At 41.7% G+C, this 25,306-nt stretch overlaps 1 protein-coding gene across 1 annotated transcript in view; it reads left to right on the top strand.

Annotated features, from left to right (window-relative positions):
• The first annotated feature begins 922 nt into the window (after positions 1 to 922).
• The window catches only part of LOC141564085 (protein-arginine deiminase type-3), a 45,863-nt gene continuing 21,479 nt past the window's right edge, over positions 923 to 25,306 (top strand). Inside the window, exons 1-5 of the mRNA XM_074306122.1 lie at positions 923 to 1,034; positions 18,697 to 18,877; positions 21,547 to 21,619; positions 23,491 to 23,552; positions 25,121 to 25,238. Of these exons, the coding sequence (XP_074162223.1) occupies positions 943 to 1,034; positions 18,697 to 18,877; positions 21,547 to 21,619; positions 23,491 to 23,552; positions 25,121 to 25,238 (526 nt within the window). The 5' untranslated portion in view covers positions 923 to 942. The remainder of the gene's footprint in view (positions 1,035 to 18,696; positions 18,878 to 21,546; positions 21,620 to 23,490; positions 23,553 to 25,120; positions 25,239 to 25,306) is intronic.

Below are 25,306 nucleotides of genomic sequence, written 5' to 3'. Positions count from 1 at the left end.
AAAGAATAAAAAAAAATATTCTTTTATCCCAAGAACAAAAAAATAAAAAAAACCTTCTGTCCAGCAAGAGAGCATGCACATATATGAATAGAATATAGGATTCAGTATTCACATGAATTGGGACCTAGCTGAAAATACCGAATAAATAAGATATAATTGAGGGAAAGCGGACATTAATAGTTGGGGGAACACGATCACCGTCCTCAGTGTTTGAAGGACTGTCTTAGCGAAGATTGATTAATTTTGTCTTGGTTGATCCTTGAGGGCCAAGAAGAGAGAATTAAGGAAGCAGATTCAGGTTTAATGAATAAAGAACATTTTCTAAGGGTCAGAGGTGTCCAAAAGTGGGATGGCCACCCTGGGGAGAGAGTGGGTTTGTCCTTCAGCAGGAGTCTCAGAGCCAAGCCTGAGTGGCTGCCATAGCCAGTGTAAGATAGAAAGGATTCCTGTTCAAGGACTGGTCGGACCAGATGTCCCGAGGTCCCTTCTGACGCATAAATTTTGCGATTTATGAATATCCCTGCCGCGTGGACACGTGTGCCCTCCAGAAGCATCTGGTCCGAGCAAAAGCCAGCAGCATTCCAGCGCCCCCAGTTCTGTTGGTCCAGGGGCTCCCCACTTTCTATACCGCACCCTACTTTCCCCCACCCCGGTCAGGAACAGAAAGGTTCACCACCAGGTGTAGGTATCTCTGGGCGGTACCTGCTCACTCCCTGAGGGGCATAATTAGCTTGCCAGGGCAAGTGGTTCATATGTAAATGAGCAGCATCCTACAGCCAATTGTGAGCTGGAGCTCCTGGGAGGGATAAGGCATGGACCAATGAACTGCCATCTTTGAAAAATAAGAGGAGGGTTCCGGGCCCCCAAACTGGCCCTTTAAATGACTCATGCTGGGCCTTTGGGGCAGTGGGGACTCAGGCCGGAGCCTGGTGGGGTTTCATCATGTCCCTCCAAAGGATAGTCCGAGTGTCCCTGGAGCATCCCACCAGCGCAGTGTGTGTGGTCGGAGTGGAAACGCTGGTGGATATTTATGGGTAAGAGGACCAGACCGGACCAGGGAGGGTCTGGGAGCTGGAGGAGAGGTGGGTTGCATCCTTCCTCTGGGAGCCCTCACCCTACATAGGGTCCTGCTGCTCCTAGGTGGGGGGAGAGGGGCCAGGAGGTTGGAAATGAAGAGAAAGAGGGGTGAGCATTCATCAAAGTCATTTCTCTGAGAAAATTTAATGAGAAAAATTAATTCTCGGTTTAGCCATTCTCACCTGGGCTGTGGTCTAGGAACGGTGGCCAAACCACAGAATAATTGCATATAGAGCAAGACTGGGAAGCTTTGAGTAATGTCAACATCATAGGAAAATAGAATATCAGAGCGGAAAAGTTCCTTGTACCCTCAGAAGCCAGGACTAGACAACTATTTGGACATGTATACATATATTGTATTTAATTTATACTCTAATATATTGAACATGTATTGGTCAACCTGCCATGTGGGGGTGGAGAGGAGGGGAAAAATTGGAACAAAAGGTTTGGCAATTGTCAATGTTGTAAAATTACCCATGCATATATCTGGTAAATAAAAACTATAATAAAATTTTTTAAAAAATAAAAAAAAATGAAGTCAGGACTAGTCTTTGAACTTAGAACTTAGAACAAAGCTGGGAGGGGTAGTAGAATGTAGACTGCTAATGCTGGTTGGGGCTCTAGAACCCAGAAGATCAAAGAAGACAGAATCTCAGACCCCACCAAGCTCAGGCCTGTCTTTGCTCACTGATCGGAGGAAAGCTAAGAGGGAGGGAGTGATTTCTGCAAGATCCCATGGTTCTCAGTTAAGTGGGTGATGAGATTGTTGATTCTCAGCCTGGATATCTTACCATTATATCTTTTTGAAATAGAATCTATTTTCTTAAAAACAAAACAAAATAAAACCAAATTTCACAGACTTTTGAGAGGAATTGTTTTGTGAGTTACAGGCTGGAACTAGGGCAGAGATGAGAATGATGATCCTGGAGTCGGAAAGATGGGCAGGGATTGGGTCCAAGTTAGGCACCTGCTGGGAACAGAGCTTATCCTGCTTCTGGGTCCTCTGTGAAACTCTGGAGCTTTTTTTTTTTTTTTTTGAAAAGTTTACTCTCGTTTTATAGATGAGGAGACTGAGTCTCTGGCTCAGAGAAATACGACATCCCCGAATCCTTTGAGTTCGAAGGGAGGGCTTGGGAGCCCATGCAGATTACCTTAACCATCCCTCAAGCACTTATTAGCAATGGGACTCTGGGCAAACCTCTCTGACCTTCAGTTTCTCAAATGCAAAATGAGGCTAATAAATCTTTCCTGGCAGGGGAAGATCAAAGGAGATAATGTAACACAATTTGCCAGCCTTAAAATGTCCCATAAATGTGAGCTGTTATTAGGATTAATTTCTAGATCATCAAACTGAGGTCTTGAGAAGTATAGGGCAAGGCACCAGGACTCAAACCCAGCTCGAGTCCAGTGCTCCTTCCAGTGTACCATAGTTCTCTCACCTTCTGCCACTAGGACTTCTGGGAGTAAGACGAGATATAGCTGGAAAGGATGAGGACAGACTGGCCACGGGACCATGTGGACAGCGATTTGGGTAGAGAGGCCTTGAGGAGCCTGCTTTTGGGAAGGGTTGGGTATTCTCCCTGGAGGTGTCCACAGAAAAGCACCTCTTGTGATGGCAGCTTCTTCCTGTTCTAGGAGCTAGAGTTGAGAGCAGGGGAAATAACCTTCTCCAGCTTTTTCTGGGAGATGGGGTGAGTGGAACCAGCAAAGTACAGCAGAGGCAGCCCATCATGGCAAGGGAAACCCTTATTGGGAAGGAGGCTGAGAGTAGGAGACTTGAGGCTGTGCCCAGAGGCTCCTTACTCACCTGCCCCAGATGCTTCTTTTCCATCCAATGGCCTTTTCACTGACCTGCGTCCTGGAAAGATATATTCTGGGGGTTGGTCATGGGAGCATCCTTGAGCAAGGAATCTCTTCAGGGGAGCCGAGGTTAGCTTAGAGGTCATCAAATGCCCATCTCTGTTTTACAGAAGTGGAAACTGAGGCACAGGGAGGAGAAGGGTCGCCCTGGTAATATGTAGGGTACATTATAATAGGTATGTCTTTCACATGTGAGTTTCTAACTCAATGAGTTAGAGTCAATGGGCACTTATGTACCTTTCTCTGCTAATTTTGTTTGTAAAGTGGCAGATCCTGAATTCAGCTCCTTTTCTTCTTCTTCTTTTTTTTTTTTCTGAGGCAAGTGACTTGCCCAGGGTCACACAGCCAGGAAGTGTTAAGTGTCTGAGGACAGATTTGAACTCAGGTCCTCTGACTTCAGGCCCAGCACTCTGCCCACTGTGTCACCCAGCTGTCCTCTAGATTGTTGTTGGGTTGTTTCAATCATTCTTAATGCTTCTTGACCCACTTGAGGTTTTCTTGGCAAATGGTTTCCTTCTCCAGCCTATTTTTATAGATGAAGAATGAAGACAAACAAGGTTAAATGACTTGCCCAAGGTCACCAGCTAATAAGTGTCTGAGGAGGATTGAAGTTATGAAGATAATCTTCTTAATTCCAAACCCAGTGCTCTATCCACTATGGCGCCCCCTAGCTGCCTGCCCTCCAGGTAATTGGAGCACATTTTGAAAAGACCAAGAGCATGGAACCTGTAAACTGTGGGCTAGTGAGTTTGATGTTGATTCCTGGCAAAACTTTGGGAGAAAACTGGAGAAATTTTTACAGATATATATATATATACAGATATATACAGATATATATATATATATACAGATATATATAAAATATACAAATTAAACATTTACTGTTAAGAATCATAATGAAAATTATTTTGAAATAATTCTGTAGTATACATGTAATTTCACCATTTACTAAAGAGGAAAACAAATTTGCATACTACCGAGATGGATTGTTATTTTAATATAAAGAATTAAATCTTGGTGTGGGCAGCTAGGTGGTGCACTGGTTAGAGCATCAGCCCTGAAGTCAGGAGGATCTGAGTTCAAATCTGGTACCGGACACTTAATGCTTCCTGGCTATATGATCCTAGATAAGTCACTTTACCCCAATTGCCTCTGCAAAAAAAAAATCTTGGTGGAATATTTGCTAACTTTTACCATTGCCACATTTTTCACAGTTTAAGAAGCTTTGCTTTAAGGTTTCCAAAGTGCTTTATGTATCATCTCATTTAAATCTCATAATAATCCTAGGACCTAAAAGTTATTAATATTCCCTTTATTTATTTGTTTATCGTGAGGTAATTGGGGTTAAGTGATTTGCTCAAGGTTACATATCTAATAAGGGTTAAATTGGACTCTGGGCCTCCTGACTCCAGGGCTGGTGCTCTATCCCCTGTATCATCTAGCTGGCCCCAAATCCCCTTTTAACAGACAAGGAAAGTGAGACTAAGAGAGGTTAAGTTTCTTGGCTAGGATTACACAGCTAGCATAAGGTAGGATTTGAACTCAGATCCTGCCTTTAGTCCCAGTGTTTTTCCACAGTGATACTTTCAAATATCTCTTTCCTCACAACAATCTTTGAACTACTTAGAGCAGCATTTCTCATATTTTTCTCAGAACCCTTTTCCCCCTTAAAAATTATGGCTTCAGACAATTGACATTTACCAGCTACGTGACCCTGGACAAGTCACTTACCCCCAATTGAAGACCTGCAAAAAAAGAGCTATTGTTTATGTGGGTTATATCTATTGATATTTACTATATTAGAAATGACAACATCTTAATATTATTATAGAAAAGGCTTTGACTTCAATATCCCTCCAAAAGAGTCTTAGAGACTCCTAGGCTTCCCAGACTACATTTGAGAACTGCTGACTTAGAGAATAATCAGTGTGCTAAGAAAATGGAGGTGTAAAATGTGACTCAATCCAACTCAGAATTCCCCATCTGAAGGCAGCTGTTTGGCTGATTTCTGAATTCTCATCCCTAAAGAGTGCTTTCCAGAGAGCATCCAGAACATGACCCTTTGGGGATGACTCAGTGGGATCTCAAAGCATTTTGTTAAAAAAAAAAAAAAAAAAAAAAAAAAAAAAAAAAAAAAAGGAAAGTATCATTATCCCCTTTTAAAAATGAGAAATTAGTCTCAGAGAGGTGACATGACTTGCCTGGGGTTACTCAACTATTAAATCATGTAGCTACAGGATGTTAGAACTGCAAGGGGCCTTAGAACTCATCTAGTTCAATTCTTTTATTTTTCAGAGGAGGAAACTGAGGGCTATCCAGATTAAGTGACTTACCCCAAATCAAAAGATAGGAAGTGTTAGAGTTGAGACCTGAGCTTCTGTTTTCCCACAGTGCTCTTTCCATTCCTTTTGACAAGAAGCTTTGGTCTGACTAGGGAGAGAAGGCTGGTCCATGGGAGATTATTGGAGAACAAGGAAGCATTAGATTGTGTTATAAAAATGGCTCAGGGCATTAAGACAGTTCAGCAACATCACTATTGGCTGGGGATGGTCAGGAAAGGCTTCATGGAGAATGTGGGCAGCAGATGGGCCTTAATGGATGAACAGCAGCCTAGAAAAAGTCACTAATATTTTGGCCAGTCTAGGGGAGGGGGAGGGGGAAGGAGGGGAGAAAAAATTTGGAGCACAAGGTTTTACAAAGGTGAATGTTGAAAATTATTTATGCATGTGTTTTGAAAATAAAAAGCTTTATAAAATAATATATAATAATAGAAGAGAAAAAAACTAATTTCTTGGAATCCATATCCTCCAGGTTGCTAAATCAGGCTCTTCCTTGCTCTGTAAAATGAGGAGGTTGAACTCAATGATCTTGTCTGACATCACACAGTTAATAAATGGTCATGGGACTTTGAGTTGAAAGGAAATTTTGACATCCTAGGATGTCAACATCCAGACATAGAGCTATAAGTTGACTGGGAAGGTCATTGAATCTATATCCAGTTTTACAAATAAAGAGCTAATACCCAGGGAGGTAAAGAGCATCATATAGGAAGGATGGAAGGAAAACAAATATTTATTAAATGCTTCTACTGTGCTGAGCACTTTACAAATATTATGTCATTTTTGTCCTCATGACAACCCTGAGAGGTGGGCACTATTATTCTTCCCATTTTATCATTGAAGCAATCGAGGCAGGCAGACAGAGGTGAAGTCATTTGCCTAGGATCATGAGGCTAGATTTGAATTTAGGGCTTCCTGACTCCAGGTCCAATGCGCTCTATTGCACCACCTAGCTGGTGGAAGACTCAGAATTTGACTTCAACTCATAGGATCACAAATCAAGAACTGAGATGGACCTTAGATGTCATTTAATCCAACTGTTTTATTTTAAAGTAAAGGAAAGTACAGTTTACAGAGGAGTTTTATGCTGAAGATCACAGAGAAGTTAATGGCAGAAGGTGGATTTGAACCCAATGCCCTTCGTACTGTATTATTCTGCCTCTCACAGATGAGGAAAGGGAGATGCTGAAAGGGAGAGTGATTTAACCAAGTCTCCCAGCCAAGAGGTAACAACAGCTCCTAGAATTGAAGTAGGTCCTTTGGTCTAAATCCACATTTATCATCCCACATGTTTTCAGTCAGTGTTTCTGGGCAGTGGGCTCTACTGGAAAGAGCCCTGGACTTAGAGGCAAGAGCTCAATCTCAACTAAGCCCCTTACTAACAAATGCAAACTTGGGCAAGCCTCAGTTTCCTCATCTGTAAAATAGGATAATAACTGTTTCATTACTTGACTTAGTGGATTGTTGTGGAAACACTCTATGAAATGTGATAATATGTACATAGTGTCTGATGATTAAATAGGCACTTAATGAATACTTGACCTGTCACTCTGCAAATTATAAAGAATTATAGAAAAGTGGGCTATTTATTACCATTATTAATTTTGACATGTGGATATCGTGCTGGGTTGATATGGATCAGAAGAACTGTTTCAGATCCTACAGAACTAGAAAGGTTCACTCCTTGTCTTGATCTTAGAGAATCCCCAATTGTCTAGGGCTCAGTCTCTCTCTTAAAGTGATTTTATATTTGCTTTGCGTATACCTTGTATTTATTTTTCTGTGTGTGCTGTCTCTTTTAAAAGAAAAATCTTGTTAAGGGCAAAAATTGTTTCATGTTCATTTTTTAAAAATTATTATTATTATTGTTCTCATACTATGGACCTGATAGGAGGCTTGAGTTGAAATTATGAGTCCCTCCATGACTAAATTGGAGTCTCTAGGTCTAATGGGGTATAAGCCGGGACAAGTAAAATCCAATTTTAACATTCACAGAGGGGGAGGGAAGACAGGGAAAAGTGAAGCAGAAGGTAACAATTGCTTGCTTTTATATAGTATATTACACAGACATTATCTTCTTTGATCCTTAAAATAGTCCTATGAGATTAGTGCTGTTATTACTTCCATTTTACAGAAGGGGAAACTGTGGTGGATGAAGACTTCCCATTCAGACATCTCTCTGAAAAGCAGACATCTGTTCTCTGCTTGAATACTTCCAATAGTGTGAAACCCAGTATCTCCAGAGGCAGATCATTCTACTTTGGAGCAGTTCACACATGAGCAGTTCTCATCGTGAGGAAGTTTTTCCCAACATTGAGACTAAATCTACCTCTGCAGCTACCCCATTACATCCTCCCTGCCCCTTTGTTGCTCGTTCTGCCCCTCTAGGGCCAAGCTGGGGAAGGTTTTTTCCACAGGTCACTGTCCTGCCTTTGATCTCCTATAGTGCTAGTTAATAATAACACTCCCTTGATTTTTATGTAGCATTTTGTTTTTACAGCTTCCAAGAAGCTTTTCCTCTTAGCAACCTTGTGGGGAAGACAGCATAGAGATTATTAGTTCCATTTTATAGAGAACAAGATTGAGGCCCAGGAAAAGAGAGGAAATGAATAGGTTTGGGGGCCACCGTCCAGGTCCCCTAGCCAAGAGACAGGAAGATTTGAATTTGAACTTTCACTTCAAAACCTAAAGGCCATGTGACTCTGATCTAGGGAGAGATTTTCTATTACACTGATTCTCTATCTATCTATCTATCTATCTATCTATCTATCTATCTATCCATCCATCCATCCATCTATCTATCTATCTATCTATCTATCTATCTATCTATCTATCTATCTATCTATCCATCCATCCATCCATCCATCCATCCATCCATCCATCTATCTATCTATCTATCTATCTATCTATCTATCTATCTATCTATCTATCTAACAATGTATCCATCTATCTAACAATGTATCCATCTATCCATCCATCCATCCATCTACCTCTATCATCTATCCATCTATGTACCTCTATCTATCTATCTATCTATCTATCTATCTATCTATCTATCTATCTACCTACCTACCTACTTCTCTATCATCTATCCATCTATCTACCTCTATCTATCTATCTATCTATCTATCTATCTATCTATCTATCTATCTACCTACCTACTTCTCTATCATCTATCCATCTATCTACCTCTATCTATCTATCTATCTATCTATCTATCTATCTATCTATCTATCTATCTATCTATCTATCTACCTACCTACCTACCTCTCTATCATCTATCCATCTACCTCTATCTATCTATCTATCTATCTATCTATCTATCTATCTATCTATCTACCTACCTACCTCTCTATCATCTATCCATCTATCTATCCATCTATGCATCCATCTATCTATCTACCTCTATCTATCTGCCTGTCTGCCTACCTATCCATCCATCCATCATTTAACTAGCTATCTATTCATTTATCTGTCCTTTCATCCCCTCTGTGTCTCTCTCTGTCTTTGTTTCTCTCTGACTCTCTTTCTCTCTCTCTCATCTTGTAATTTCTTCTTTTATTTCATTCAATGTAATTTAATTCATATTTTTCAATGCCTGCTTTATGTACTGTGTTAGGAACCGAGAATATTCAAAGCTTAAATAAAAAAGACTTGGTGACTGCTTCATGGAATTCACAGTCTAGCTAAGACATAAGACACATAACTATCCTAATAATAATGTGGGAGGCAGTCTTTGCACAATGGTTAGTGGAGGAGGAAGGAAGAAGAGAATGAGTATTTATTGAACACCATTTGATGTTATCAATAACCCTGGCCATGTTGTTCGGTTATTTCAGTGGAGTCCAACTCTTCATGCCCCCATTTGGGGTTTTCTTGGCAGAGATATTGTAATGGTTTTCCATTTTCTTCTCCAGTTCATTTTAAAAATAAGAAAACGGTGGCAAACAAGGTTAAGTGGTTTGCCCAGAGTCACACAGCTAGGAAATGTTTCAGGCCAGATTTGTCCCCAGGTCTTCCTGATTTCAGGTCTAACGCTCTATTCATTATGCCATATAGCTACCTCAGAGTTACCAGAGAATACCCGAGTCCAAGTCCCATCTCTAACCGATGCTGGTTGTGCAATCTGTTGTGCAAATTGTCCCAGGCGACGTTCTGATTCAATTCCATCAACAAGTCGTTATTATGTGTCAGTCACTGTTTTAAGTGCTGGGGAAACAATACTGAAGTGATACAATGTCTGCTGTTAAGCAGCTTATTGTATTTGTTGTTTGTCCTTCATTCTCCAAGAAAATCATGACATCAGAGAGGCAATGCCATAACATGCAAGTGAATTAGACTGAAGTGAGGGAAGAAAGAGAAAAAGAGAGAGAGAGAGAGAGAGAGAGAGAGAGAGAGAGAGAGAGAGAGAGAGAGAGAGAGAGAGAGAGAGGCAGAGACAGAGAGAAGAGAGAGAAAGAGAGAGAGAGACAGAGAGAGAGAGAGAGAGAGACAGAGAGAGAGAGAGAGGAGAGAGAGAGGAGAGAGAGAGAGAGAGAGAGAGAGAGAGAGAGAGAGAGAGAGAGAGAGAGAGAGAGAGAGAAAGACACACACACACATAAAGAGAGACACACACAGAAAAAGACACACAGAGACAGAGAAAGAGAGAGAGAGAAAGAGACAGAGACAGAGAGAGAAAAGAGAGAGAGAGACAAAAGAGAGAGAGAGAAAGACACACACACACACAGAGACACACACACACACAGACACACACAGAAAAAGACACACAGAGACAAAGAAAGAGATAGAGACACACACACAGAGAAAGAGACAGACACAGAGACAGAGAGACAGTCTCACATACACACACAGACAGAGACAGATAGAGACACACACAGAGAGAAAGAGAGAGACAGAGACAGAGAGACAGAGAAAGAAACAGAGACAGAGAGACAGACACACACAAGAGAGAGACAGAGAGAGAAAGAGAAAGAGAAAGAAAGAGAGAGGGGGTAGACAGAGACAGAGACAGAAAATGATAGAGTCAGAAATAGAAAGAGACAGAGACAAAGAGAAAGCAAGAGAGACAGAGAAACACAAACATACACACAGAGAGTTAGAGAGAAACATAGAAAGTCTGTTATTGGTATAGTGGGAAGAATAACTAGATTTGCAACCAGTGAGACTTGAGTTTAAAATTCTGACTCAGAAACTTAAAAGTTGTGTGTTGCTAGACAAATCTCTTGACCTCTCTGAGCCTTGGTTCTCTCACTTGTAAAATGAGGGAGTCTGACTGTATAGCCTCTAAGATCTCTCCCAGTTCTACCTCTAGGATGCTATGAATCCCTGCTTTGTCATTTAAGGACTGTGTGGTCTTAGGCAAGCTCTGGCCGCCTCTTGGAACCTCAGTTTTTCTTCTGTGAAAAGGGGACAATAATATGCATTCCCTACTTCACCCTGGGCTGTTGTGAGGGATGCATTCTGTAAGCCTGGACATTCCATAGAAATAGGAGCTATGATTATGAGGGAGTCATGAGCCATACAAATAACTATAATACAAGATGGAACGTGATGTACAAGATAGCTGCTTACCAGGGAGATTCTGTTTGTCCCCAAGGGCGGAGCTGGGAGCAGGGGGAGGGAAAGAGAAATTGCAAAGAGGCAGCTTTAAGCTTGTTTCAGTCAAGAATTCCTAACCATTGGGCTCTCCGGTAGCTCTCCTTACTATATGTCAGGATGATGAGGTCTAGAATTGGGGTACCTAAATGAAATTAGGTTTTAATTGCAGTCTAGTGGCAGGTTTGGGGCATAGGGAGTTAAATAGAGCTCCCCTGCAACCTCTTTGGATTCGGTGCAAGGATACAGAATGAAATGAGGTCTAGTAGCAGGGAAAGAGTCTCTTGTAAAGGAATTTACAGACCCAAAAACCTAGATTGATAAAAGAGGTGTATTATGGGGGGTTGGAAGTAAGGTTAAAGTCTAGTTAGTAAAGTTGAAGGTAGAGGTAAGAGGGCACCGGAAACAGTGTTCCAGTGAGTAGAGATCCTGGGCATGCCAGGCATAAGGCTGCCATGTTTGGGACCTCTACAAAGAGAGGGCTCCAGCTTGGGTCTTTTTTAATGAGAAAGGGGGCTGTGGGTGGAGTCCCAGGTTGGCTCCTGGCTGGGTTTCAGTCAGAGTTAGAATTTGAATTGAATTCAATGGGTTTCAGGACTGAGCCAGATAAAAAAGATGAAACTGTTTGTGTTTAGGGTAGAGTCCCCTCTCTGGGGTAGAGTCCAAGGAGGTTTTCTCCTTTAAGGATTTTTCAGAGTTTTGGGGTTTCCTCGTCATTGACACAAAGAAAAGTGCATACAGAAATTAGATATGGACCCACACTTAACACCATATACCAAGATGAGATCAAAATGGGTCCATGATTTAGGCATAAAGAATGAGATCATAAATAGATTAGAGGAACAGAGGATAGTCTACCTCTCAGACCTGTGGAGGAGGAAGGAATTTATGACTAGAGAATAACTAGAGATCATTATTGATCACAAAATAGAAGATTTTGATTACATCAAACTAAAAAGTTTCTGTACAAACAATACTAATTCAAACAAGATTAGAAGGGAAGTAACAAATTGGGAAAATATTTTTATAGTTAAAGGTTCTGACAAGGGTCTCATTTCCAAAATATATAGAGAACTGACCCTAATTTATAAGAAATCAAACCATTCTCCAATTGATAAATGGTCAAGGGATATGAACAGACAGTTCTCAGATGATGAAATTGAAACTATATCCACTCATATGAAAGTGTTCCAAATCACTACTGATCAGAGAAATGCAAATTAAGACAACTCTGAGATACCACTACACACCTGTCAGATTGGCTAAGATGACAGGAACAAATAACGATGAATGTTGGAGGGGATGTGGGAAAACTAGGACACTAATACATTGTTGGTGGAGCTGTGAAAGAATCCAACCATTCTGGAGAGCAATTTGGAACTATGCCCAAAAGTTATCAAACTGTGCATACCCTTTGATCCAGCATTGCTGTTATTGGGCTTATATCCCAAAGAAATACTAAAGAGGAGAAAGGGACCTGTATGTGCCAAAATGTTTGTGGCAGCTCTTTTCATAGTGGCTAGAAACTGGAAAATGAATGGATGTCCATCAATTGGAGAATGGTTGGGTAAATTATGGTATATGAAGGTTATGGAATATTATTGCTCTGTAAGAAATGACCAGCAGGAGGAATACAGAGAGGCTTGGAGAGACTTACCTCAACTGATGCTGAGTGAAATGAGCAGAACCAGAAGATCGCTGTACACCTCAATGTTGTATGAAGATGTATTCTGATGGAAGTGGAAATCTTCAACATAAAGAAGATCCAACTCACTTCCAGCTGATAATGATGGACAGAAACAACTACACCCAGAGAAGGAACACTGGGAAGTGAATGTAAACTGTTAGCACTACTGTCTATCTACCCAGGTTACTTATGCCTTCAGAATCCAATACTTAACGTGCAACAAGAAAATTGGATTTACACACATATATTGTATCTAGGTTATATTGTAACACATGTAAAATGTATGGGATTGCCTGTCATCTAGGGGACGGAGTAGAGGGAGGGAGGGGAAAATCTGGAAAAATGAATACAAGGGATAATATTATAAAAAATTACTCATGCATATATACTGTCAAAAATGTATAATTATGAAATTAATTTTAAAAAAAAAGAAGAAAAGAAAAGTGCATGTTGGATCCTGTTCTCAAGAGACTCCCAGTCTGATGGGCAAGAGAACATGCAAATAACCAGATACTTGTCAGATGTACAGAGCCAGCAGAGGAACAGCATTAGCATGAGGCGGATTAGGAAAGTCTTGTAGGAGAAGAGACCTGACAGAAGCCAGGGAAATTCAGAGGCAGGGAGGAGGGAGGAGAGAGGCCATGTGTCTGAGGGTCCCCCAAAAGGATTAGCAAAGTGGCCTGGCTACATGAAGGCAAGGGACACCTATCCATTCTGGAAATTATACCCCAGAAAGGAGAATTAAATTCCTCCCTTCCCACTTCAGCAGGTATATGTTTTAGAAGTATAGGAAGTCCACACAGAGGTATTATTGTCTAGCCTTCAAATTATAGGGATCCTGCCTGATGATCCCTTCTGCTCCTTTTTTATTTTTTCAAGTTGCTTTGGGATCCCTCTCAGTCATCCTGGTGAATCAAGGAGGCCGCTCATCTTTAGGGATGAGGAACAAGCCCCAGTGAACACTCAGTTCCAGAGAGACTTGCCATCTGTTCAGGGAGAATTAGTATCTCTAGTGGGAGCACTGCTCATCCACATTCAGCGTCCACCTTCACTCAGCTCTCACCTGTGGCTCCAAGAAGCTATAGGATGTGCCCCAGTGGCCCATGGGCTAAATCAGCTAGAGGGGAACCAACAGGTCTCACACCTGTTGATGAATTAGGGGGATGTCTACCCAAGCAAAGGAAGACTTTCCTGGCAGAATGGGCAATGCTTGAAGACACCAAGGTTATTCACTGCGTCTGGGTCATCCCATCTTGACTTTTGTCCTGCCACGGGACTTTGGTGACTTTGAAAGAGTGAGATTAATGACTTCAGACAACACTGGCTCATTCAAATCTAATTCACTGGAAAGTCAAGACACCACTTAGGATGTCACTGATTCTCTTTGAAAATGAAGAATGAACAAAACAGCGCACTATGTGCTCTTTGAGCATCCCACACACTACTGACCATTCCTATGCTTACTATAATGCCTGTCATACAGTAGGAGCTTAATAGATACTATTTGGCTGACTAACAAATTATGTCCCTGAGGGACAGAGATATCTGGGAATACCCCCCTCCTCACCCAGGGCTCAACCCTATGGGTGTTGTTGCTGCTCTGTTCTTCTGGCTCAGATGGCTTCTAGCCCACACTCACTCTCAGCATATTTTTTCAACTGAATCAGGAAAAATTTCATCCAACCACGACACTTCCTAGTTGTATAACTCTATATAACACTCCACTTATCATAGGCTCTCAGAGCTAGAAAAGGGATCTTAGAAGTCAACAAATACATTTGACAGTTGAAAAAACTGAGGTTGAAATAAGTGAAATAAGTGACTTTCTCAGGATCACACAGCTAATAAGTGCCTGAGGGAGGATTTGAATTCCAGGTTCTGATGCTTTATCCACTGTTCTCTTTACTAACTTTACACTTTACCAAGCCTAGTTTCTTTCTTGGGGCAATGAAGATAAATAAATGCAGAATAGTACATAGGTGTTTACATGTTGGTTCCCTCATTCTATTGTGAATTCCTTGAGAACAGGGACTATATTTTGCCTTTCTTTGTATTCCCAGAGCTTAGCACAGAGCCTGATACAGTCAATGCTAACAAATGAGCAATGATTGACCGTCCAACTGAATAGAATTGTTCCAAGATGCTTGTAAATCTTAATGCGAATTTGTCTTTCTGCCCAGGTTACTTATACCTTCGAATCCAATTCTTGCCGTGCAACAAGAAATTTGGTTTTACACACATATATTGTATCTAGGTTATACTGTAACACATTTAATATGTATGGGATTGCCTATCATGTAGGGGAGGGAGTGGAGGGAGGGAGGGGAAAATTTGGAAAAATGAATACAAGGGATAATGTTATAAAAAAAATTACTCATGCATATATACTGTCAAAATATAATTATAAAATTAATTTTAAAAAGTATTTTAAAAATTAAAAAAAAATCTTAGTGCACTGTTGAAAAGAAAGCCATTGTAATTACCCAAAATAAGCCAGGCCCTTTGCCACCAATGCTTTAAGCACCCCAAAATCCTTATTTAGAAACTCCAGGTTTGCAGGAAAATCTCTAGTTTACAACCCAAAGAAGTTTTCATTTTCTCTTTCTACCTTCCAGTGGCCTCGGTTTCCACAGGAAGGGGGTTATATTCAGTTACAACCAAGATCCTTTCCAACTCTAGGTCTATGCTCTTATGGACGCTAAAGATATATATATATATATATATATATATATATATATATATATATATATATATATATATATATATATATATATTCCATTCTCTCTAGGAGACACATTAAAGTGTATAGAATGGTTGGATTAAAATTTACTTAAAATCAACTCTGATAGACGTGGCTCTTTTCAACAATGAGATGATTGAGGCCAGTCCCAATGATGTCGTGATGAAGAGAGCCATCTGCATCCAGAGAGAGGATTGTGGGAACTAAGTGTGGATCACAATATAGCATTTTCACTCTTTTTGTAGTTGTTTGCTTACATTTTATTTTCTTTCTCATTTTTTTCTCTTTTTGATCTGATTTTTCTTATGCAACAAGATAATTATATAAACATGTATACATATTTTGGATTAATATATTTTACCATGTTTAACATAAATTGGATTATTTGCCATCTAGGGGAGATGGTTGGGGGAAAGGAGGGAAAAATTGGAACACAAGGTTTTTCAAGGGTCAGTGTTGAAAAATTATCCTTGCATATGTTTTGAAAATAAAAAAAAACTTCAATAAAAAAGACTAAAAAATAAAATAAAATTTGCTTAAAGTAGAGGAGAATGCTTAAAGTTTATGAAATATCAAACAGAGGAACTTTAATTTTATTTTATTGTCAATTGTCTTGATTTTTGTCCTGTCACTGGACTTTGAAGACTGGAAGACTTTACATAGCCCTGCCTCACTTAAATCCAATTCATAAGCAAGTCAAATATTATCATTGGTCTTTTTTGAGAATGAAGGAAGAACAAGAGAAGTTTCAATTTATCTCAGAGGTACTAGGGAGCCACCAGTGGTTACTGAGACACAGAATGATGTGGTTAGATCTATACTTTAAGAGAGTCATTTTGTTGACTATGTAGAGAATGGACTGGAGAAAGAAGATGCTTGAAGACCAGGTAGGAAAATATTGAAATGAGACTTGAATAGGCTATTTCCTTGAAGTAGCTATTTGGGAGAGAGAAGACATACATAAGAGATGTTGAGAAGATAGAAATAATAGTATCTGATAAATGGATGTGAGATGAGTGAGAGGAAGGAGATAAGGAAGATGTCAAAAGTACAAAACTGGATGACTTGAAAGGATGGGGATGTCGTCATTGTTGTTTGTCCTTGATGCTAATAGGAAAATTAAAGGAAAGTGTGGGAGAGGAAGTGGGGTTTGGAAGTAAAAATATGAGTTCTCTTTTGGACGATTTGAGTTTAGGATACCTATATGGCATTCAGTTAGAAAGATCTACAGTTAGTGATTTAAGACTAGAGCTAGGAAGAGAAACTAGTGCTTTGTGTAGATCTGTGTAGAGATCAATGGATCCAAGAGAGCTGATGAGATCACCAAGGACGAGAGTGCAGAGGGAGAAGAGAAAATGACCCAGGGCAAAATCTTGTGGACACCCAAGGTTAGGGAGAGTGCTACATAATGAACCAGCAAAAGAATTTTGAGGGGCCATCAGACAGGTAGGAAGGTATCCAGGAAAAAAGATATCATGGAAACCCAAAGGGACGAGAGATACAGTGGTTTAGTTCCTCATTGTCCTTCTAGATTATTGAAGTAACCTCCCAATTCATCTCCTTTTTGTACTTTCTTCTCTCTCCAATTCATCCTTCACACAGCTGCCATAACAATGATATCAATAATAATATAAATTAGTATTTTTATGTTTTATAGATTTACTTCATTTCATTTTCCTTTACATGTTCCACATTATAGTCAAATTAGTCTGTTATATGTTATGTTCCTCAAATTCCCCATGCCTCTTCCTATCTCCATGTCCCTCCATACATTGTCCTTCTTATATGATTGGGACACACAGTGTATTACCTCCAACACTTAGAACCTTTAATGTTCATTTCTAATTTGGGTGATGAATTCCCTATGTATTCATTTCAATCTCTTCAGATGACTCTCCTTTTTCCTTCCCATCTAAATAATTTCTCTTCTTGTCACCATAATTTGTTATTGAGAACCTACCATTTATCCTGGGAGGTCTTCTCCTCTAGAATTATAGTCCACAAATTCTCACATTTTCTTTATACTCTTTGGAATTTGCTTTATCAAATCTAGATGCATACCAGACAATTCCCATCTTCCCTCTTTTTCTTTCTTTATGATGTGGTCACTTCCCCAAGATTCCTATTATTTCTTCTCTAGCAACCAGTTCCTATGGATAAGAATCAGATCTAGAATAGAGCTTCCTCTTGTTGGTTCCTCCACCTTTTGAAAGCCCAATTTATCATTAAGACAGGTCAAGAAATTATTTCTTCTTTAGCTTTGGGTAAAATGTAAATCCTAATAGGTATCTAGATATTAAAAGTCTCCTGTCATAGTTCTATGCCGGGTTTATAATCTAATTCTCAAACTCCTCATCTATTTTCTCTCTCTGTCCAGGTGGGTTGTAGTTTACTCATATAACAAGACTTCTTCTGTATTTGTCTCCATCACTGGAGAAACTAACTAGATTGCATCAGTCATCTATTGTTTCATAAATGTAGGTGGCTATAATTAATTAACATTTCTCAATTCTAGGAAAAGAAGGAACTTTAAACCTACACGGTTCCTCCTGACTCATCCAATGCTCACTCTTCCCCCATCTCAACTTGGAAAGCCCTTAATCTTTCCTCCAATTGGAAAGCAGATTACTTAATTTTGTTTCCTGATTTGTATACTGTTCATTGTTTTCTTTTAAGTAATTGTTTTTGAGTCTTCTCTCATTCTGTATTCAGAGTCTTTGGACTGACTGGAGATTTCATTGATTCACTTAGCTCAGAATGTATTTCCTCAGTTACTACAAATCATCCATCACATGAGCTCTGAAGTCCCTTTCAACTCTGTGATTCTATGACTTGGTGATTCCATGATTGTCTTCAAGTATTTGAAGGGCCACTTCATAGAAACAAAATTTAGCTTGTCCCACATGGTCCCAGAGAGAAAAACAAGAAGCAGTGGGTAAAAGCTATATAAGGAAGAGCTTTTGTTCTGACCTATGGACAAATTTCCAAATAATGAGAGCTGCCCCCAGATGGGACAGGTTCCTTGTTCAAGTAGAGGATGGCAGCTACTTGCTAAGGATGTACCATATTCTATGTAAAGCCTTTCTCGACCCCCTCCTCTCAGTAGTTAGTGTCAGTCTCCCTCCTCTATAATTTTTTATATTTATACTTATTGCTTTTCCCTTAGCTAGACTGCAAACAACCTAAGGGCAGGAATTCTTTCATTCTTGTTTTTGTAACCCCAGCAATGACGCCTTGTATCAATAAGCACTTGGATGGATTGATTGCTGTTGCTGGGAGGATTTCTGTCCATTGTGTCTTGACTTGAGCATTCTCTAAGATTTTGTCATCTCTGGAATTCAAAGTCTGAGCAACCGAGAAGCTCTCCATCATCTGCCCTCGTTCTCTGTCTTTCTCAGGTCTGTGCCAGAGGGCACGGAGACATTCGAAGTCTATGGCACTCCAGGCGTGGACATCTACATCTCCCCGAACATGGAAGCTTCAAGGGAACGGGCTGACACGAGGAGGTGGAACTTCAACAGGGGGCTTGAGATCATCGTGGTCATGAACTCTCCAAGCAACGACCTGAATGACAGTCACGTAAGTTGATCGATCTCTTGTGCCAAAGGATTTGGGGGGAAGTTCTCGAATGATTTCCTCTGGAGGTAACTCAGTTACAGGGTGAGCTACTTCTTCTCTCTGGGTTCTTTTCTGTTTCTCATTGGTAAAATGAAGGAGCTGGAATCCATTAATTCCAAAGTCCTGCACTCTCTGGCATTTCCCGGGTCTCCCGTTCCATGATCTTATCCCAATTCTTCAGGTTTCCTTCCCGTCAAGAACCACTTTTTAATACCCCATTACTTAACTCTCAACACTGCTTAGCACAGTGTCAGATGTTCAATAGGGATTTGGGGCTCGAAGATGAGAACCCTGGTTAAATGTTCCAAGGACCCGAGTCTGAAGTCTCTGAGAATCCACCTTTCCTTCTTACTTCTGAATCCCAGTGCTGAATCATCCCTTGATTTTGATAACTGTTGCAGTGACCTGATCCTGCTCTTGGATGGGGGATGAATGGGGAGTCATGGATAATTCCATGTTTGGGATTTCATTTGCTGGGATTCAGTAAATGGGAACAATAATTATAGATTTATGAGCATGTCTAGATATAAAGGATCTATTTCCTCATTATGTGGGGGAAGTTTCAATTTTATTTTAGCGGGTCAAAGCCAGAAATCTGAAGACCTGAGACATAAATCCTCAAATGGGGACTATCTGTAGAAAATGGTTGAGACATTACAATTTGAACACTAGGCATGAGGGTTGCTGCTTTACAAAGTTTTGTACTTTCTCTTTGTTGTTATTCTTTACAAAACTAGAGAAACACAGAATCTCAGGGCTGAGTTTTAGAAGATGGTGTGTCAGAGTGGGGAAGGCTTTTAGAACACAGGTTGTTAGTGCTGGGAGGGCCCTTAGAACCCAGGAGGTCAGAGCTGGGAGGGCCCTTAGAACCCAGGAGGTCAGAGCTGGAAGGGCCCTTAGAACCCAGGAGGTCAGAGCTGGGAGGGCCCTTAGAACACAGGAGGTCAGAGCTGGGAGGGCCCTTAGAACCCGGGAGGTCAGAGCCGGGAGGGCCCTTAGAACCCAGGAGGTCAGAGCTGGAAGGGCCCTTAGAACCCAGGAGGTCAGAGCTGGGAGGGCCCTTAGAACACAGGAGGTCAGAGCTGGGAGGGCCCTTAGAACCCAGGAGGTCAGAGCTGGGAGGGCCCTTAGAACCCAGGAGGTCAGAGCAGGGAGGGCCCTTAGAACCCGGGAGGTCAGAGCTGGGAGGGCCCTTAGAACCCGGGAGGTCAGAGCTGGGAGGGCCCTTAGAACCCGGGAGGTCAGAGCTGGGAGGGCCCTTAGAACCCGGGAGGTCAGAGCAGGGAGGGCCCTTAGAACCCGGGAGGTCAGAGCTGGGAGGGCCCTTAGAACCCGGGAGGTCAGAGCTGGGAGGGCCCTTAGAACACAGGAGGTCAGAGCTGGGAGGGCCCTTAGAACCCAGGAGGTCAGAGCTGGGAGGGCCCTTAGAACCCAGGAGGTCAGAGCAGGGAGGGCCCTTAGAACCCAGGAGGTCAGAGCTGGGAGGGCCCTTAGAACCCAGGAGATCAGAGCTGGGAGGGCCCTTAGAACCCAGGAGGTCAGAGCTGGGAGGGCCCTTAGAACCAGGAGTTCAGAGCTGGGAGGGTCCTTAGAACCCAGGATGTCAGAGCTGGGAGGGTCCTTAGAACCCAGGAGGTCAGAGCTGGGAGGGCCCTTAGAACACAGGATGTCAGAGCTGGGAGGGTCCTTAGAACCCAGGAGTTCAGAGCTGGGAGGGTCCTTAGAACACAGGATGTCAGAGCTGGGAGGGTCCTTAGAACCCAGGAGGTCAGAGCTGGGAGGGCCCTTAGAACCCAGGATGTCAGAGCTGGGAGGGAGGGCCCTTAGAACCCGGGATGTCAGAGCTGGGAGGGCCCTTAGAACCCGGGATGTCAGAGTTGAGAGGGCCCTTAAAACCCAGGAGGTCAGAGTTGGGAGGGAGCTTAGAACACAGGCTGTTAGACCTGGGGGATCCTTAGAACATAGAATTTTAGGACTGGAAGGGCACATAGAGACCATTTCCCCCTTTTGTTCAATTACTCCAGTTGTGGCTAATTCTTCATGACATTTTCTTGGTGTATGTTTCTTTCATTCTATAAATAAGTAAACCAAGGCTCAAGATGGGACAGTGTTTTCTTCAGCTCATACGATAGTGTCAGAGTTGAACTAAAACTTGAGACTATGTAAAATGATTTAAACCATGACCTATATGACTTAAAGTCAGGGCTGATGCTGCACCAGAGCTAGCTGTGTGAATGCCTTGGGAGGATCAGTGAAGAGAGAGAAGGAAGAAGCAGAATGGTACCTCATGCCTCCTCTACTGTGGGTGAACCTACCATCCTGTCCTCCCCCTTTTGTTCCATGAATATTTCCATTTTCCAGATGAGCCAGTTGAGATTCAGAGAACTGCTGATGGCTTTTGTATCCCCACTGGGAATAAATCTTCTCTTGGGCCTACTTTGTGAATTCCCCATCAGAGAGTTGGTCCCCCTTGAGTAGAAGGAGGATTGGGTTACACTGGGAGCACCAGTGCCCCCACGGGCTGGAGCTCTTGCCCTGTTGAGCCAAAGTTTACATCCCTTGGTTGCTGACTCCCTGGGGTCAGTGTCTGCAGGTAATGGCTGTGACTCAGGGACCATGTCTCTCCACAGGTTCAGATCTCCTACCACTCCCAACATGAGCCCCTCGCCCTCGCCTATGCTGTTCTGTACCTCACTTGTGTAGGTAAGTGATGAGGGCACGGCAATGCTGGTCCTGGCTATCTCCGGAAAGAGAGAGAAACAGGGCGGCTCCAGTGCTTTGGGAACATCTCCATCCTAACAGCCCCAGGATAAGGGCCCTGCTCCTGCCTCTAACACTTAAACATCCTATTTCAGCCCTCAATGATGTAACTATAGAGAGGGGGTCTGCCTTGCAATGGACCATCCAGGTCTGCCCATTCTGAGTTCCTCTTGTCCGTATCCTCCTGGCAAAGACCTAAGTATCAGGACACCCAGCCAGAATGCTCCCTATAGAGCATCTAATCCCTATCTAGTCCCTGGATAGACTAGAAGATCTGAGTTCAAATCTCAGCTCCCATTATTTCCCATCTACCTGATCATGAATAGATCTATTCAGTGCTTTCTGTCCTAGCTTTCTCATCTGTAAAATGGGAATTTAGGAAGCCAGTATCATGCAGTGTAGATCTCCTTCTGACCCAAACTGGCTGTGTGAACCCTAGTGACCATGGCAGCAATCCAGGACTCTAAGGTGCTGTATTGGTGCATTGATAAGAGGGAATTTCTCATTGGGGAATCCCTCTGCCAAAGAAATCCCAGGTTCAGTCCAAAAAGACATTACTCTGAATGCTTAATGTATAGTCCTTTGGAAGCTCTCTAGTTCTGTGAGCATCTAAGTTATTGTGATTAGTTTAACCTACTTCTTTTTTTGAATAATAGTTTTTATTTTCAAAATCTATGCAAAGATAATTTTCAACATTCACCCCTGCAAAATCTTGCACTCCAAAGTTTTTTTCCTTCCTACCCTACCCCCTCCCCTAAATAGCAAGCAACCCGATATATGTTAAACATGTGCAATTCTTCTATACGTATTTCCACAATTATCATGCTGCACAAGAAAAATCAAATCAAAAAGGAAAAAAAAGAACAAAAAAACAAGCAAACAACAAAAAAAGGTGAAAATACTATGCTGTGATCCACACTCAGTCCCCACAGTCTGTTCTCTGGGTGTAAATGGCTCTTTCCATCACAAGATCATTGGAACTGGCCTGAATCATCTCATTGTTGAAAAGAGCCACGTCCATCAGAATTGATCATCACATAATCTTCTTGTTACTATATACAATGATGTCTTCAACCTGCTCTTCTTTAGAGCAGTTAGGGGGTGCCATAGTGCCACAGTGCTTAGACTATAGACCCAGAGTCAGCAAGACTTGACTTCATGAGTTCAAATCCAGCCTCAGACACTTACTAGCTGTGTGACTCTGAGCAACGTATTTAATCCTGTTTGCCTCAGTTTCCTCATTTGTAAAATGAGCTGGAGAATGAAATGGTAAACTACTTTAGTGTCTTTCTCCAGAAAACCCCCAAATAGGGTCACAAAGAGTTGGAATTATTGAAATTACTGAACAAAATGCATTCTATAGGTGGATCATGAAATCACTCATTCGTTCATCCACTGAACAATGATTGAGTAGGGGATAGTGGGAACAAGGTAAGACTTGTACCCTATGGATCTGGATTTGAATCCTGCCTCTAACACTTGCTTAGCCATGCAACTCTGAGCAAGTCTCCAGTGTGACCAGAGCTTTCCTGCAGGACAGGGGCCTGCAGGAAGAACATTGGCTTTGGAGTCATGGCTTCTGGCTTTGAATGACAGCTTTGTGTGATCCTAAGAAAGTCAGATGAGAACACTGAACTCCATGATCTCTGAGGTCTCTTCCAGCTTTGATTCTCTTAGAAGAATTCTAAAAAACCAGTCTTCTTGGGAACCTGCCATCTATGGTTTGCTTCAGGGGGCCAAGGATCAGCCTAGGGCAGACCTACAGAGTTCTGGGGTCCTGTTCTGACTCACCCCCTTTTTTTTGCAATGGGCAGATATCTCTTTGGACACCGACATGAATTGCGATGGCAAAGTGGAGAGGAACTACGTGGATAAGGTAATCCATCACTTCCTGGGCAGGCACGTCAGAAAAGGATGTTACTGGTTTCCCTCTGCTATAAGCATAATAGTTAAATCTAGGCGGCCAAGGAAAAGCCATAAGAACAAGAACTTTCCTTCCTCAAAGGGCAATCCATGTACAATATATATTGAGGGTATACCTATTCTGTGCCCAGAGTAGTGCTAAGAGCTATCAGTCAATCAACAAACATCTTTAAAGGACCTACTATGTGCTGGGCTATTGTGGAAGATATGAAGAAAGGCAAAACCAAAGTCCTGTCTTCAGGGAGTTTGCGGTTTTATATGGGAGATAAATTGTCAATAACTATATACATATAAGATATATTGAGTGTAAATGGAAGGCAGACCCAGAGGGAAGTCATTACCTGGCTGTTCCCTCAAGGATTATATAGTCTAATTAAAGAGTCAATGAAATAGAGAATAATAAGATGCCCATAGAATGGCAATGTTCCCCTCAGTAAACTTCTGCCTTTATTCTCCCTCTCCTACATCCATGTACAATCCATCCTTTATCCTGCCACCAGAAGAATACTCCTGATGCACAGATCTCCTTATGTCGCACTTCTGCTCCAAAAGCTTGAGTATGTCTCTATTGCTTCTCAAGTCCCTTGTCCTTTGTCAGGCATTCAATGACCTCTATCTGCCGCCTCTTTTCCTCCCCAGTCTTATATCCTGGTGCTCTCCTTCATCCAAACTGGCTCACTTTCTCTCTCCTGAAAAGGACATGTGTTCACCCTTTAGCTAATGAGCTCCTTCCTGCTGTTTCAGACCCCACTGCCTCTTCCAGGAAGTCTTTCCTGATTGTCTTCCAGGTCAATAATGCCCTTTCTGCTTGGATCTGCCACAAAATTTGGCTCTGAATCTCTCTAATGCACCTGGGTTTTGGATATTCTATGTTATCTGTCTTATTTTTCTACCAGACAGGAAGCTCATAGGGACCGTGTTTTACCTAGACATTAACCAGCACAGTGGTCTGCATACAGACAGTGTTTATGAAATATTTGTTATATTAATTTGACCTATGGAAGGCTGCTGATCTCTGTCTATATATATTTATAATCTATAAGAATTGGGGGTGCAGGGAGAATTCATGTAGGAAAGACATGTCACCTCTTGAAAGAAAAAAGGGTAGAATCTATGGAGATGAATAAGGAGAGGGAATTCTAGGTAGGAGGAAACAGCATAAGTCAAGACAAAAAGAAAGTGAACATAATAGCCACAGGGGGTGATAAAAAGGGTCTGCTTGGAATGGAAATTGAAGCTAAGTTTGTTGTGAACAGAATGTGAAAGGTCTTAAAAGCTGGATGAAGAAATCTAATTCTGATCCCATAAATGCTTGGGTTCCAAGAAGGGTGACATAATGAGACTATTTTTTTGAAGAAGATTACCTTCGTGGTCTTTGGGGATGATTTGGAAAGATGATGGGATGAAATCTTGGATGAAGGGGTTATTGTATCCCCAGGAAAAAAGGCCTAGGGTTTGGAGAATGCTGGAGGCATGTCAGGGGGCTTCTCTCATCGATGAACTATGATTTATAATTGTCAGAGGCAATGGGTATGGGGACCTGGTGGACACGGAGCAGTCCTTTTGGTAAACTGTGACCGGGATGATCTTACCTGTGACAAGAGAGATAACTGTGACAAATGCGTGCGCTGCCTTGAAGGTACAACCAGTGGTTCCTGACCAGTAGAGTGGGCTGACTCTGGCCCTGGGTTGGGGGAGGGTTCTTGG

Source organism: Sminthopsis crassicaudata, chromosome 3 (assembly GCF_048593235.1).
Source record: "Sminthopsis crassicaudata isolate SCR6 chromosome 3, ASM4859323v1, whole genome shotgun sequence".
Lineage (NCBI taxonomy): Eukaryota > Metazoa > Chordata > Mammalia > Dasyuromorphia > Dasyuridae > Sminthopsis > Sminthopsis crassicaudata.
The sequence above is the reverse complement of the archived record's forward strand: the minus strand, read 5'-3'. Positions and strand labels throughout refer to the sequence as shown.